Raw genomic sequence first — 13397 nt, forward strand, 5'->3', positions numbered from 1 at the left:
GGATGATTGCCTGTATAATCTGTTTATTGCTGGACAAGTATTCTATGACATTTATGGGAAATCCATGTATTCAGTGTCATTTTCAACATGCCATTCATTCATTCATTAATGTTTTTTGTGGTCTAACTCGACAACACATGGTTGAGTGTGGTTAATAATCCAATAGGCATTAAAAATTATGGAATAGGTTATGGAAAGGTTACAGGGCTGACATTTGGGAGACACTGCATGCAAAACCACAGCCTTTCATGTTTTGTGGTGTTTACTGACAATAACCCATTTTCAAGTGAAAAATCCTGTGATAATTACACTATACACTAAAAATCATGTGATGACACTATAGTAACATACGTTTTTCAGAAAACTATTATGGTTTTAAGACAGGCCATGCCTGTGAGGTCAGAAGTTTGATAGGCAATAGGCATAGCCAACATGTCTTGTCTTGCTTTTTCTTTTCTTTTTTTCTTTGCTACTACAAACTGTGTAATAAAATTCTCAACCTAATCCTATTATTTGTGGATTGATCAACAACAACAACAAAAACAAGTCCTATCCCTGGTAATAAATGATAATTAAAAAAACAAAAACAAATGTTCATGCCTTTATGTACTCATACTGACTTCCCCAGAATGAGCCCTTCATGCCAGTCTGACATGATGATGAAATAGGCTGCTGAGCAGGAATACCACCCAACTCACTCCAAATCCAACTATCATAGGGGAGCCAGTCGACCAGGCGGGCCATATAAGGCTCTTGGGCGGGCCTACCATGCCACAGGCGCGCATGCTCATTTCTGTTGACTCAGACAGTCTATGATTTTGTTGCGAAGTGATTTTGTTGCGAACAACGTTACCCGTGTCTATACGATGGACGAGTTTCAGACCGCAGAAGAGGTGGGCAGGAGACACTATGTTTAATCCATTTGTGTATCCGCAGCATAATTGTTATCTCTGACAAGTTCAACTTTACAGGGAAGAGATTAAGAGAACGCAGTGCAGTTACTGCAGTAGCTACTATACACAACACAATCTGATCTGATCTGAACTCTTTTTGTTTTACAGACTGCGTTTGTGGTGGACGAAGTGAGCGCAGTAATAAAAGAGGTAAGCCAGTTTTATTGTTTTCTGGCTTGTCTGCTGTAGAATTATACATCACAATCTAGTCTTAATAGCTAGTGGCTAACACATAAGTTACCGTTGTTTACCAATTGGTTGCTATAGGGACAACATGTGGTTGCTATAGCAACGCTGTACCAAATCGCAGACTCGTATTCATTCCTGGACATCAATAAATTACATAATTAAATGGTGTGCGCTGAGTCGCGTGTAGCCTACTTGCAGCTCTGTGTAACTTGTTGGACAAGGATTAATTACTCTTTTGTTGAATTATTCCTCAAGTCAGTAGAAGGAGCCATCGGAGGAAATGCTTATCAACACAGCAGAGTCAATCAGTGGACTTCCAATGTAGTGGAGCAGTGCCTCAGTCAACTCAGTAAACTTGGAAAGCCATTCAAATATGTTGGTATGTTGAATCCATTCCTGACAGTAAAATACATGAATGTTTTTTGTGACCTGTAGTCAATAGTCATCATTACAAAATATATGATTGTGTTTATGTATCCTTCACAGTAACCTGTATCATCATTACAGAATATATAATTGTGTTTATGTATCCTTCACAGTAACCTGTATCATCATGCAGAAAAATGGGGCAGGTCTACAAACAGCCAGTTCATGCTTCTGGGACAACTCCACTGATGGTATGATAATGCACATATATATCATTTCACAGTCTCAGAACATTATTTATGCTCTAGTTATTTGACTTAATGTTTGCTGAATAAATACTGTAAGATTCTCTCCCTGTCACTGGGACATACATAATGTATGTTGCACTCAACAGGTAGCTGTACAGTAAGATGGGAGAACAAGTCCATGTACTGCATCGTCAGTGTATTTGGACTCGCCATCTAAACAACTTACCTCCAGCGTCCAGCCTAGTGTGAATGCTGCATTCTGCAGTGTTTTATGAAGACCAATTTCCCATGTGCAATACTTGAATAAAATGGTTTGTCCATATTGTTTATTCATTTGTATTGTCTCATTGCTATGTGAATTCAAAAATACCAACAGAGTTGGTAAAAAAACAAACAAAGCTTTGCCCAACCAAAGGCACCACCATCAAAAAAAAAAAAAAAGTTACACATTCTAAATAAATTGTAATGCTTGTTGTTTATAGCAACAGTTTTATTTACATGTGACATTACATAATGGTGCATGTACATGATTTCTTAAAGCAACACATAGTCTCTATGCCCAACAGCAGAGATCCAACATTTAATTCAAACTTAAAAATTCCAAAAGTCAATATAGTCCACATTCATACTAGAACAATCTTGTACATAAACATCAAAGCTTTTTCCACAACATTGAAGACTGCAACAGTATTTAGCAGAAAACCTTGGTTTGCAGTGAAAACAAGGCACCGTTCTTAAATAAAACATTTTCAGATATATGTGATTAAGTAACAGTTGATTTCTAATTCAGGAAAGCTGCAAAATACCCACAAGCTATAATTTGAAAACAAATGGCAGAAGTATAAAGGCAGCAGATATAACACATAACAGTAATGGAATTTCCTAGATGGAATTTCACACAATGATAAAGGACAACTAAAGATAAACCATGTTCTACATAAGGCAAAAATAATTCAGAATTGGTTGTCCAAAGGTGCAACTAAATCAGCAGGGTTATAATAAGACAAATAACCAACATGACACATAAGTGGTCCTTTAATTTTTCTTAATGACATATCAAATGCCATCAATTTCAGGCAAAATAAGTTAATATTCAGCCTCAAGGAGTGCAATCATAAAGCTGCTTCACAAGGAATGAATTGGAACAAAAAAGTGGCAAGAGGTCAGTGGTACCCACTCCATTAATGTATAATATTTTGCACTACTGTACTGCTAAATGACTTTAAAAATAAAATAAAAAAATGGGTGCCTCTGTGGCACACCTGGTAAGAGCGCTTACCATATTATGATTAAGACTAGCCTTGGACGATGACTGACAAGAGATTTGGTATGGTCCTTCTTTATACTGGCATGGTACTTTAAGTTTAGGCATTGTGGGGTCATGGTTGGATAGTCAAGTTTTGAGGGAGGGCATTCTGCCGGGTTTTCCGTCCTTTCTAGGGGAACATCTATCGGACACTCACTCACAGTGCTACTGTGACTTGTGCATAACCGGCACATGACTTGCATCATGCAACAGTCCCATCAGCTCAATGTGGTCTCAAAGAGTGCTGCTGGAAGTCTAACCAAGACAGGACCGCAACATTGCATCAACAACTGACCAGTGTGCCAATATGAAAAGGGCATGTACTTTTAAAATATCGGGTGATAGTCGCTTTGGATAAAAGCGTCTGCTAAATGACTGTAATGTAATGTAACAGCTGTATAACACGGTTGTATGAGGCTCAATGGCATCAATAATATGGCACTCTATTATTATTAGTTAATTAAATTAAAATAATGCTTACCGGCCACCGTCTGCATAAACCATTTCATTTCGTACCATTCAATGCGCTATCAATAAAAACTATATTTTAAGCGGCGACACCAATATTCAAAATTCTCAGAATGCCAGTGAGCCGATGAGCAATGGCAAAAACAGTGCAAGCACAGACAGTAGTGAATACGAAATAAAGCATTAAAAACAACTTAGATTTTCCTTACAATGTAATGAAATCCCATGATAAATGGCACTTTTTCCCTTTCAAGTTCATCTGTGCCCATCATTTTGTAATGAAATGCTGGAGAATTGTTTTTTTGAAAGTTTGATGACACAGTTTGTTTCCATTTGGTGACACACAAACAAATCTATCTGGCTGCATACATTGACTTTCAGTGAAATTACATTCAGTAGATGTTGAATTTATTCTTAAAAAATATATCTATGTACAGTTACTGTATTTTACTTTGCATTACCAATGCAAATACTCCCTATTTACACATGACAGTTTGTTGTACTCTTCCAAGTTTATAGCGGAGAAACGAGAGAAGAGACGGGACGTGCCACTCGGAGATTAGCTCAGATCAGTCACTGTCAGTCTCATCTTGGTACTTGGCAGTTGCTTTGATAGCACGGCCATTTTGTAAAGGCATTTCCTCGTAATCACTCCTTCAAAGAGAAAGAAAATGGTTTTAGGCGTGTTCTACCTACAAAACCGTATGCAATGGGGAACCATATAGAATCCAGAATGAGAGCTGAGACAACAATATCTCCTTCTAGTGACTCCCCCATCGTTGCGTCTCACAATCACTCTAAAAAAAAGTTTGGAGCTTCTTGGATCCAGTCATACTGTACAATCTCACAAAAATAAAAATCCCTGACTGTGACAATTTATTATACATCTCTGATGAGACTTGAAAACATGCATGCACACACAGAGCACAAAAACAACTTCAGCCTTAGAGCGGTGAGGTGGACAGCTTAGGGTGTGTGTACTGAACAAGTGATCATCTGCAGGCATACATTTTGGGCATTGTGATGTATGGCTGATGTCCATATTTGAACACGGTATTGTTGTGCATTCATTGGGGGGAAGCTAGACAAACAGACTTTCCGTATTAGCTAAAAAGCAGTCGAAATTTCAGTGCTTGATAGTAAGACCCAGGTTCGAATCCCGCATAGGAGATAAATCTTATGGATTGCAGCTTTAAATTAAAAGATACTCTTATACTAAATACATTACCACAGCCCAAATAGTAGTCTGTGTGAGCTTTCATATATGCCACTCAACTGACCAGATATAAGTGATATGTTTTAGGTTAAAACAGAGTTGGATTGGATCAAGCTAGTATCCCAACCTGAAATTTTATTTTCTGTTTACTTATGAGCTGGAGAGACCCCTGTTACTGAACAAACACTCGATAGCAATGATTGCTATGAGAATATAGAGCCAATTAACCCTTATAATTAAAAAAAAAGAATATCAATTACAGCACCTTTAAACTTAGAAATACTGTCACAAACACTCACCCGTATATAACTTCATCATCTGAGTCGTTCAGCATGGAGAACGCAGGATTATCCTTCAACTGGGAATCTGGGAGACAAAACTCAAAATGGTTAATATACTGTTATACAAGTTCTAAATCTCTTCCAACAATAAACAATGAAGAATAAAACTGTACTACTTACCATAAAGGGCATTTTTCGAGGGGGAATACACAAATGCTAATGTGTACAAATAGAAGTTGAGCAGGCCATAGAATGATAAGAATTCAGCTGGTAAGTCAAGAGTTAAGGAACAAACATGAATAATTCAACAGGTAAAGAGAAAGACATTAACATCTATATCTTCACAGGAAATGAAATCACTCACAAACCATTACATGGGTACCCCCTCAAGGACCCCTCGGGTCCCCGGATCCCACTTTGGGAAACACTGGGTTAAAGGATATAGTTCTGGTAATGAGTAGACAATTCAGACACGAAATTATCTTGCAGGGCCTTGGCACCAAACCTCAGGTAGAGTATGACCATGCTAGGAAGAGAATGCAACAGGCATTATAGGACCAATTTGTCCAGACAGACGACAGCTCATCACTTCAAATGGAGATATAACATTGACTTCTGTAGCTTGGTAGTCCAAAGAACTTTGAAATACACCTTATTATGAGGACCACAAATGTCAGCGCTGTCAAAAACTTCAGGCGGAGATCTGGTGGTACAAAGGACAGCACACATTGAGCTCGTTACAACGATGAGAGAAAAGCCTGATCAACATGGACGTGTGTGTGTCACACAGGGTTACCTGAGTACGGCATGTTCTTGAGCTCAGAACAAGCTCTAACAATCAGGAAGATCAGGTAGAGAATGTAGAGGGTCACTACAATCAGGAAGAAGATCTTCATGCCCTTGAGAGAAAACATGGGAATTTGATTTGGCGAAGAAGCATACACTGACCATACAAAATATGAGGATTATATTATCTACGTATCTGTTAAGTTAAACCACATGCATCTCTAACTGGTCTCCTTTCTACACATCCCCTTCATGACTGAAGTGGATTTCATAGGTGAAATGGGGTCTTAGCTTTCAGTTAGATTCCCCCGGTCACTCCATTTGACAGGAAGAACATTTCCCTGTTCCATTTTGATCTGCACTGTTAAGCGACTCACCTGAAAATTGGCTATATCCACTTTGTATTGGTAGGTTGGATCTTGGAGTTCATTGACTCTGTAAATCCAGAATAAGAGAAAATCATTTCACCTGTAAATACACCGGATAGCAAGGATGCACATTTTCATCAGTAGTCCCCAACATAAAACAATATAGACAGGCAACACCATCATAATACATGGACAGATTGTGACAATGTTGAAGAAAGAAAACAATACAAGGTTGTTTTCTTTCTTCAATATTGTCATAATCTGTCCATCAGACTTACGTTTGCCATATTCCCAGTGTGACAGCCGACAGCCACAGGAGACCAACAATGACCAGCTTAGGCAAGTAGAATGTCAGGCATTTCCTCTCACCCTGTGGAAAGACAATAAATCACATGGGGGTTTATGGACAATTTTGAAGGACTGGAGGGTGAAAAGCATCTTTATCATTACAACAGTAAGAGGAATGGAGTATGGTTCTGGTGTGGGGATGATAATGGACCCACCTGTACCCTGATGCCGTGGTAAACACAGAGCCAAAATAGGAGCAGGGCACACAGAAAGAGAGCCTGGAAGAAAGCATCCAACGTTCCAGGAAACCAGCTGTTCACCAGGAATGACAGTGGGAAAAATGGATCTGAACAGGGAAAGGAATAGAATTAGCGCTTCGAACTGGTGCGAGTAACCAAAACGAAAATAAACTATATTTTACTAGGAGCAGAAATGGAAACGTAATCATCTTTATTATGTTCTGAACATAAACAATAATTTGATATCTCTAACTAATGTTATTTATTTTGTTCCTATCATATCTAACAATAAGTCAAACTTGCTTCTGCATTTCAGATTTCACAAGAAATGACTCCTGTACAAACTCCCAGATGCCTTTAGATCTACCTCATGTCTCAAAATGAAAGCACAATTGAGACATGATGTATTAATGCAATGCGCAAATCGATTAGTCCAGTGCCTAAAAGCATGCCAAAGTACACCATTCCAGGCACAGATTATTTCTGACAGAGCATCAAACCATTTGAGGAGTTTTGATTAAATCTAGCGCCAAAAACTGAGAGACCACCACCACCAACACAGTGTGCCGTCATCATGTCTCCATTGGGTTAGGGTTAGTCTCTCTTGGATGCATACTCAAGATTAGCCTGTCTAAAGCACAGTGATTGTATCTTTGCACAAATTCTACAAATCATGAACGACTGCCATGAATCTTTGTACAAACACTTCCAGTAGGTCAAGGAAGTGACCAAATCTTTTAAATCGGCTTCATGGTGATGCTATAACAGCCCGCTTCACGTTTTGGCCTATAACTCTTGAACCGTAAATTGAACAAAAAAAAATCCCCCTGAATTCCTTGGATCATGAGTCATGACGCAACTCCATATATAGGCCCCTGGCCATTTAAACCACACTAGACTTTCTTCTTCTTCTTCTTTTTTTCAGTTTAAGAGATACATTTGCAAAAGTAATTACAGTGCTCTATATAAAAAAAGAACAACATATACTGCACATAACCCAATGGATAGAAAGAGGGAGTCTTGGATAGTGTCATACTCAAACTCACCATTGTAAAGCAGAAGCAAAGGCAGCAAGACAGACATCCACTTCTGCTCTATCCCCCAATCCCTCATGGAAAACTTCCTCAGCGAATGAGCAAACAAACACTGCAACATACAGACAAAGCAAAACATTAATACATACATGTCTATACACACACAATCAAAATAAATGAAACTTTCATGAACATAATGCATTTAGATAGAGATATAGATTAGATATAACACAGAAACAAATAGCGGAGTATCCAACACTGATCCAATACAGCATAATAAATATAGTTAAAAAAGTGTAAAAAGTGTTTGTCGAAGACAGTCTTGTCAGTATGTCTGACTTTAACAGGGAGCCATTAAGTTTTAAATGTGCATTTTGGGGAATTTCAAGAGAACCCAGCTCAATTGACTGGTAAGTTTAGATGAGTGAGTTTTGGATAAACTGAGTTCTCCTGTCTATTAATCCACACAAGATGAAATACACTATAACTCATTTCAGTGCATTTGTTGATAGATAGGGTGCAGTTGAATCTCATCACAAACTCTGAACTGCTAAATCTTGGTTGATTGTTCACTTTGAGGCTAAACAGAACCTCTGTGGACTAAAAATGGAATGCAACAACAAGGTAACATCCTGACTGACTTCAAATTCCGCAAAAGCCACATGTGCACATACTCAATTTACCAATACATAGGATATGAGCTGCCACAGTGCTACTTTTGCATGAGCACCTATGAAGAAATCTGCCGCCATTATTAAAATGGAGGAAATTATAGGTTGGTGAGAGTGCAATATTATTGATGAAGCCAAGGTCTGTTCAGAACTACCGGCCTTGCATACCTGCTGTCAACAATGATCAGAGAACCATTCCCATATACACCATACATTAGCTACGTATATTAAGCTAGTATTGTGCTTCATTTTAGGCTTACCAATGACCTTAAAACTGATCAATAAGAAGTTATTTTAATGATTGAGGAGTTCATTTGAAAGTAACGCCATCATAAGTTGTATTTTTCTTTTGAATAAAATGAAAAACTCTGAATAGCTGGCCTGAAAGATGTGAAAACTGTTTTCCCTGTGTGTATTTTAGTCACGAGTCAATAAAAGCACTTGCTGACTTACCGTCACCATGAAGGTTAAAACCACAAAGACAAACCGGAACCAGATCTCAACTTGAGAGAAGGTAGGATTGTACATTTTCCACTGTGAAGTGAGAATACAGGTAGAGAGCAGGAGAAAGAAAAACAAGTGAAAATGTGAAAATGTGAGTTTATGGAATCTCTAGAGCCGTCCCATGCAGAAGCAGAATGACAGCCATCTCAGATCACTTAAGTTAGTTTTGATAAGTTGAAACCCTCTCCTGCAATTGTGTGGAAGTTGCTTACCGCAAAGTTAACTTTGATGTCGTATGTGATGTTTTCTAGACCTTTGAAGCTGACCATGATCTGGTACTGGGTGTAGTTCAGGTAGCCCAGATGAAGCACAATGATCTCATCACATTTCTGTGTGGAGGGAGAAACACAGCCAAAATGTATTGAAGATGATTCACTAGAGTAGTGAATTTTGAGTTTGTAACATTGTATAAAACATTCTTGAACACTGAGAGTGTCCATCTGAAATGGATTTATATACATTTTTTGCGCACATTTCTGCACCAACTGCAATGTTTAAACACAAGACAGGAGTCCCTATTTTGGGTTAACATAATTGTTTTAATAGCAAAAATAGCAGATGATGCGTTGTGAACTTGTAGATCAGCTATATTCAATATTTTTCATACGTTTATGTAAATAGGGCTTAAGTAGTTAACATTGCATATGACTTGGCATACATCCATCTCTCCACAGCATGTTGGCCGACCCCTCACTGATAGATTAATAGTTGGTTTGGTTGGCAGACTGATAGTGAGATGGGTGGGTTGCTGACTAAAGGTCTGTACACACTGGGGGGCGTTAATTTCGTGCGATTAATTCACATGAATTTAAACAGCTGTTTGTATTGTGAGTACATGCACACTGAGTGTGATAACAAGGCTATGAAGCAACGTATTAACAAGGTCGGTTTTTCAGCACAAATAAAATCATCAACTTTTATCAATGGTGGCATCACCAAAATAAAAGTTTGATTGAAAATTTGACGCATTTTCATATTGTTTATTCGCATCACTCCTGGTGTGTGTAATGGCCTTAACACTCACAGTGTCACAATGCAGCATTCTTGACTTCTGGTGGACGTCTTTGCTGATGTGCATGACTGGCACATGACTGGCATCCTGCAACACTCCCTTCAGCTCAACATTGATCTCAAAGTGCTGCTGGAAGTCCACCACTAACCAAGACAGGATCACAACATGGCACCAACAACTGATCAATGTGCTAGTATGAAATGCTTATGACGAAGTTTTTTACAAAGACATCCAAAGATACCAAATTCCCACACAATGTCAGGGAACCCTGTGCGTAAACCACAACTATACTATGGTCAGTGGTTTAAATCCATAATATATTTATTTGGTGGTCTTACCATTGCTGTGTTCAACCTGCATTAGACAGGTAAGCCATAGCTGTTGATTGTAGGTGGTAAGGGGAGGAGACTTTAGCTCGAAGGGCCCAGTCTGAAAAAACAAATTACCCGATAAATAGTTTGAATGAATTTATGTGGTAGTCCTTTTAAAATATGCACAGATGCTCAAGTCAGAAAGCCGAGCTGAAATGGTTCAACCAACAAAGAATAGATACAAGTCCATAAATAAAGTCTTATAATATGATTCAAAAAGCTTTAATGTCAGACTTTCATGAGAGTTTCATCAGAGTTCATGACACCAATACCAAACTACTGTACACGTTGACTGTGGACCTGTTTAAGTGGCTGCACTGACAAAATCCATTCATACCATTCTAAAAACTGTTAAAACACATAAATAATGTTTTACCATTTCTTGCCATTGTGGCAATGCAAGCATTTTCTTCTTTTTATCATCTTACCTTAATTGAGTGATTCTTTTGAAGCAGTTGATCACCACTGTGCTCTTGCTCAGAAATGATCTGAGGACCTGCATCATGGGGCATACAACAATGCAATGTGTAAGCATTTCTTCTTCCAGGAGAACATTGACAATGAGCACATATCAAATCAAAGCTCATGACAGCTGCTGGTCAACAGAACATTACAGTGAAACTTACAGCCTTAACACTTGGCTTAACAGTCCTAGTCTTACTGATCGAGCACTTTCATTACTCAGCACTGACAGTGCTAAAGGCATCTCCTGAGTTATTCTACTTTACTTTTTTTGCTTGAATATTTGATGAAAAATGTATCAGTTAGTAATCCAAACTTCCTGGGACAAAATATATAATATATTCTTAATAGGGTGATATGGAAAGCAGAGATATGATGTCCAGGGAAGTCCATAGCCTGTTATCAGTCCTGAAACCAGCATTTGGCCGTTCTGACTCATTTATACGTCTTTGGACGTATACCTTTGCCCTATGGTTGATAGTATTGATCTAGCCTTGATACAAGACTGTCATATGACCGATGACCGTCTTGATCCAAAGCTAGTATTGAATCTTGATCATGTTTTTCTCACTTACCAGCAATACCAATGAAGACTGTGAGGCCAAAGCAGATCAGGAAAACGACAAAGACCAAGACAAAATGTCTTTTGGAGAGTGTGTAAAGCCGCATGGGGGCCAATCTGTTAGAGGGAGACAGAATTCATAGTCCAAAGATTGTTGATAAACAAACAACCACACACACACACACACACACACACACACACACACACACACACACACACACACACACACACACACACACACACACACACACACACACACACACACACACCAACCAGACAACAACCCACTCAGCAGAGCACACACCCAACACCCACATAGAAGTGTTCTTAAAAACAGTGGTTCTCAAAGTGAGGTCCGTGGGGGCCCAGAGGTCTTTGGAGGGGCTCCCAGCCAAATGTGTTACAGTGGCTATTTAAAAATGGCAGATATACAAGCTCACAGCGCATCACTTCGTGCTGCACTGCAAGCTTGTGCATCTGCTATTTCAGAACATTTTCGAAAAATCTTGAAAATGTTTTTTAAATAATTTCTCTTCAGGGGGTCCCTAGCACAAAACATTTTCAGATGGGGGTCTGTGGCCAAATACATATCATTTTGGGGGTCCTTGGCACTAAAACGTTGGAGAACTACTGCTTTAGAAGGCAACTGTAGCTAAATGTTATTTGTTTAGTATAAAAGTACCTAACCAGCTGCTTAAAAAGCCAGGGTGTGCATCTGTCAACACTGCTAGCTGCCATTAATATGGTAATGTTCAGTGTTGCCAGATTCTGTGAGGGAAACCACGTCTAGGAAAACCCCCAAGCCCAAAAGAAGACTATGGGCGACATGAGCACTTTAAACATAATACATCGGCCATTTGAAAATGTCGCGCAATTGTGAGCTTGTAGATATGCTATTTTCAAATAATATCTGAATATTTTGGAATATTTTAATAACGTAAATCTTGTATGGAGGGGGGGGGGGTCCCTGGCACAACATATGTTTAGATGGGGCGGGGGGGAGCACGAAAATGTTAGAGAACCATTGGCTTAAACGACATTTGGAAACAATTTAGCCCAAATAAGCAACTACACTTTAGAAACAAGCTAAAAAACCGCAACCACCAATATTTACAAGCAACTTAACAGGAAAAACAAGCCCAAAAGTCACTTATAATAAGCGGACATGGCAACGTTGGTAATGTTGGCAAGCAGCAGCAGATGGAAGCCGATGCGAAGGAACCAACGCACCGTTTCCACTCCTATCAGATCTATCTGATCTATCTGATCTATCAGATCTATCAGATTGCCAGCGTGGCCAAACTTAAGTACTCATGTAAACACTTACAGATCCATCCCGGGAGATGCTCACTCCTTAGAGCGAGAGAAGACGCAAATAAATAAACAAAACAGCAATGAAATCCACATCCGTGTACATCAGCCCTGCGACAACTGGAATGCAACGTCATCAAGTGGGAAGGAGCTACAGTCACGTGGTAACTAGTGGGGGGGGGGGGGGGGGGGGGGGTACTTCGCCGTACGACGGTGTCGAGCATCGTAAATAGCCAACAGCGTTGCCATGTCCGCTTCTTATAAGCGATTTTGGGCTTATTTTTCTGTAAAGTTGCGTGTAAAGTTGCGTGTAAAGTTGCGTGTTATTGGTAGTTGCGGGTTGCGGTTTTTGTTGGCTTGTTTGTTTCTAAAGTGTAGTTGCTTATTTTGTGCTTGCTTCCTAATTGTGTTTAAACTAAGAGGATTTTACACCCAAGAAAGCCTATGGCTTGTTTCCATTGGGGTCCTTTGTACTGAATTCATGGAACAATTATAATAAATTATAATGTTAAAATGTTTCAAGAATATTCCTTCCATTTTCCAGAAAATATCCGAGCTACAAGCTCACATTGCGTTGTGAGCTTGTAGATCGGCTATTTTCAATTAGCAAGGGCTTCTTTTGGGCTTGTTTTCATAGACCTGGTTGTTTATTTCTCTCGCAAAATCTGGCAACACTGTAGTCGATCTGCAAGCTTGCCAAGCTCAAATTGGCTATTTTATTTTCGGTTACAAAAACCCCACGTTCAATATTTGACGGACCCA

General features: G+C 39.1%; 2 protein-coding genes across 3 annotated transcripts; one reads left to right on the forward strand and one right to left on the reverse strand.

Moving 5' to 3' along the window:
• Positions 1–785: 785 nt before the first annotated feature.
• Positions 786–2044, forward strand: dynlt1b (dynein light chain Tctex-type 1b). Its single transcript, XM_084082359.1, has 5 exons — positions 786–893; positions 1062–1103; positions 1398–1521; positions 1682–1759; positions 1903–2044. The coding sequence occupies exons 1-5, from the start codon at positions 813–815 to the stop codon at positions 1971–1973; spliced, it is 396 nt and encodes a 131-aa protein (XP_083938485.1). The 5' UTR covers positions 786–812; the 3' UTR covers positions 1974–2044.
• A 731-nt stretch (positions 2045–2775) lies between these two features.
• tmem181 (transmembrane protein 181) lies at positions 2776–12768 on the reverse strand. Of its 2 annotated transcripts, none has more exons than XM_084082345.1 (17): positions 12652–12768; positions 11338–11441; positions 10729–10796; positions 10268–10358; positions 9942–10072; positions 9130–9246; positions 8867–8947; positions 7755–7854; positions 6685–6815; positions 6460–6551; positions 6191–6248; positions 5824–5926; positions 5679–5730; positions 5471–5553; positions 5208–5297; positions 5046–5112; positions 2776–4184 (listed from the first exon to the last, which is right to left on the reverse strand). In XM_084082345.1, the coding sequence occupies exons 1-17, from the start codon at positions 12657–12659 to the stop codon at positions 4100–4102; spliced, it is 1461 nt and encodes a 486-aa protein (XP_083938471.1). In that variant the 5' UTR covers positions 12660–12768; the 3' UTR covers positions 2776–4099. The 2 variants fall into 2 exon arrangements, with proteins under 2 accessions (XP_083938471.1, XP_083938470.1); XM_084082344.1 differs by having other exon boundaries at positions 9936–10072.
• Positions 12769–13397: the final 629 nt, after the last annotated feature.

Source organism: Gymnoscopelus microlampas (assembly GCF_963454915.1).
Source record: "Gymnoscopelus microlampas genome assembly, chromosome: 16".
Lineage (NCBI taxonomy): Eukaryota > Metazoa > Chordata > Actinopteri > Myctophiformes > Myctophidae > Gymnoscopelus > Gymnoscopelus microlampas.

Bases quoted from the DNA above. Each gene is read 5' to 3' on its own strand.
- dynlt1b (XM_084082359.1), top strand. From the start codon at position 813: ATGATTTTGTTGCGAAGTGATTTTGTTGCGAACAACGTTACCCGTGTC. The intron at 894-1,061 runs GTGGGCAGGAGA...TTTGTTTTACAG, and splicing joins AGTTTCAGACCGCAGAAGAG to ACTGCGTTTGTGGTGGACGA. The intron at 1,104-1,397 runs GTAAGCCAGTTT...TTATTCCTCAAG, and splicing joins TGAGCGCAGTAATAAAAGAG to TCAGTAGAAGGAGCCATCGG.
- tmem181 (XM_084082344.1), bottom strand. The intron at 10,797-11,337 runs GTAAGTGAGAAA...CCCATGATGCAG, and splicing joins AGTCTTCATTGGTATTGCTG to GTCCTCAGATCATTTCTGAG. The intron at 10,073-10,267 runs GTAAGACCACCA...TGTCTTGGTTAG, and splicing joins GCAGGTTGAACACAGCAATG to TGGTGGACTTCCAGCAGCAC.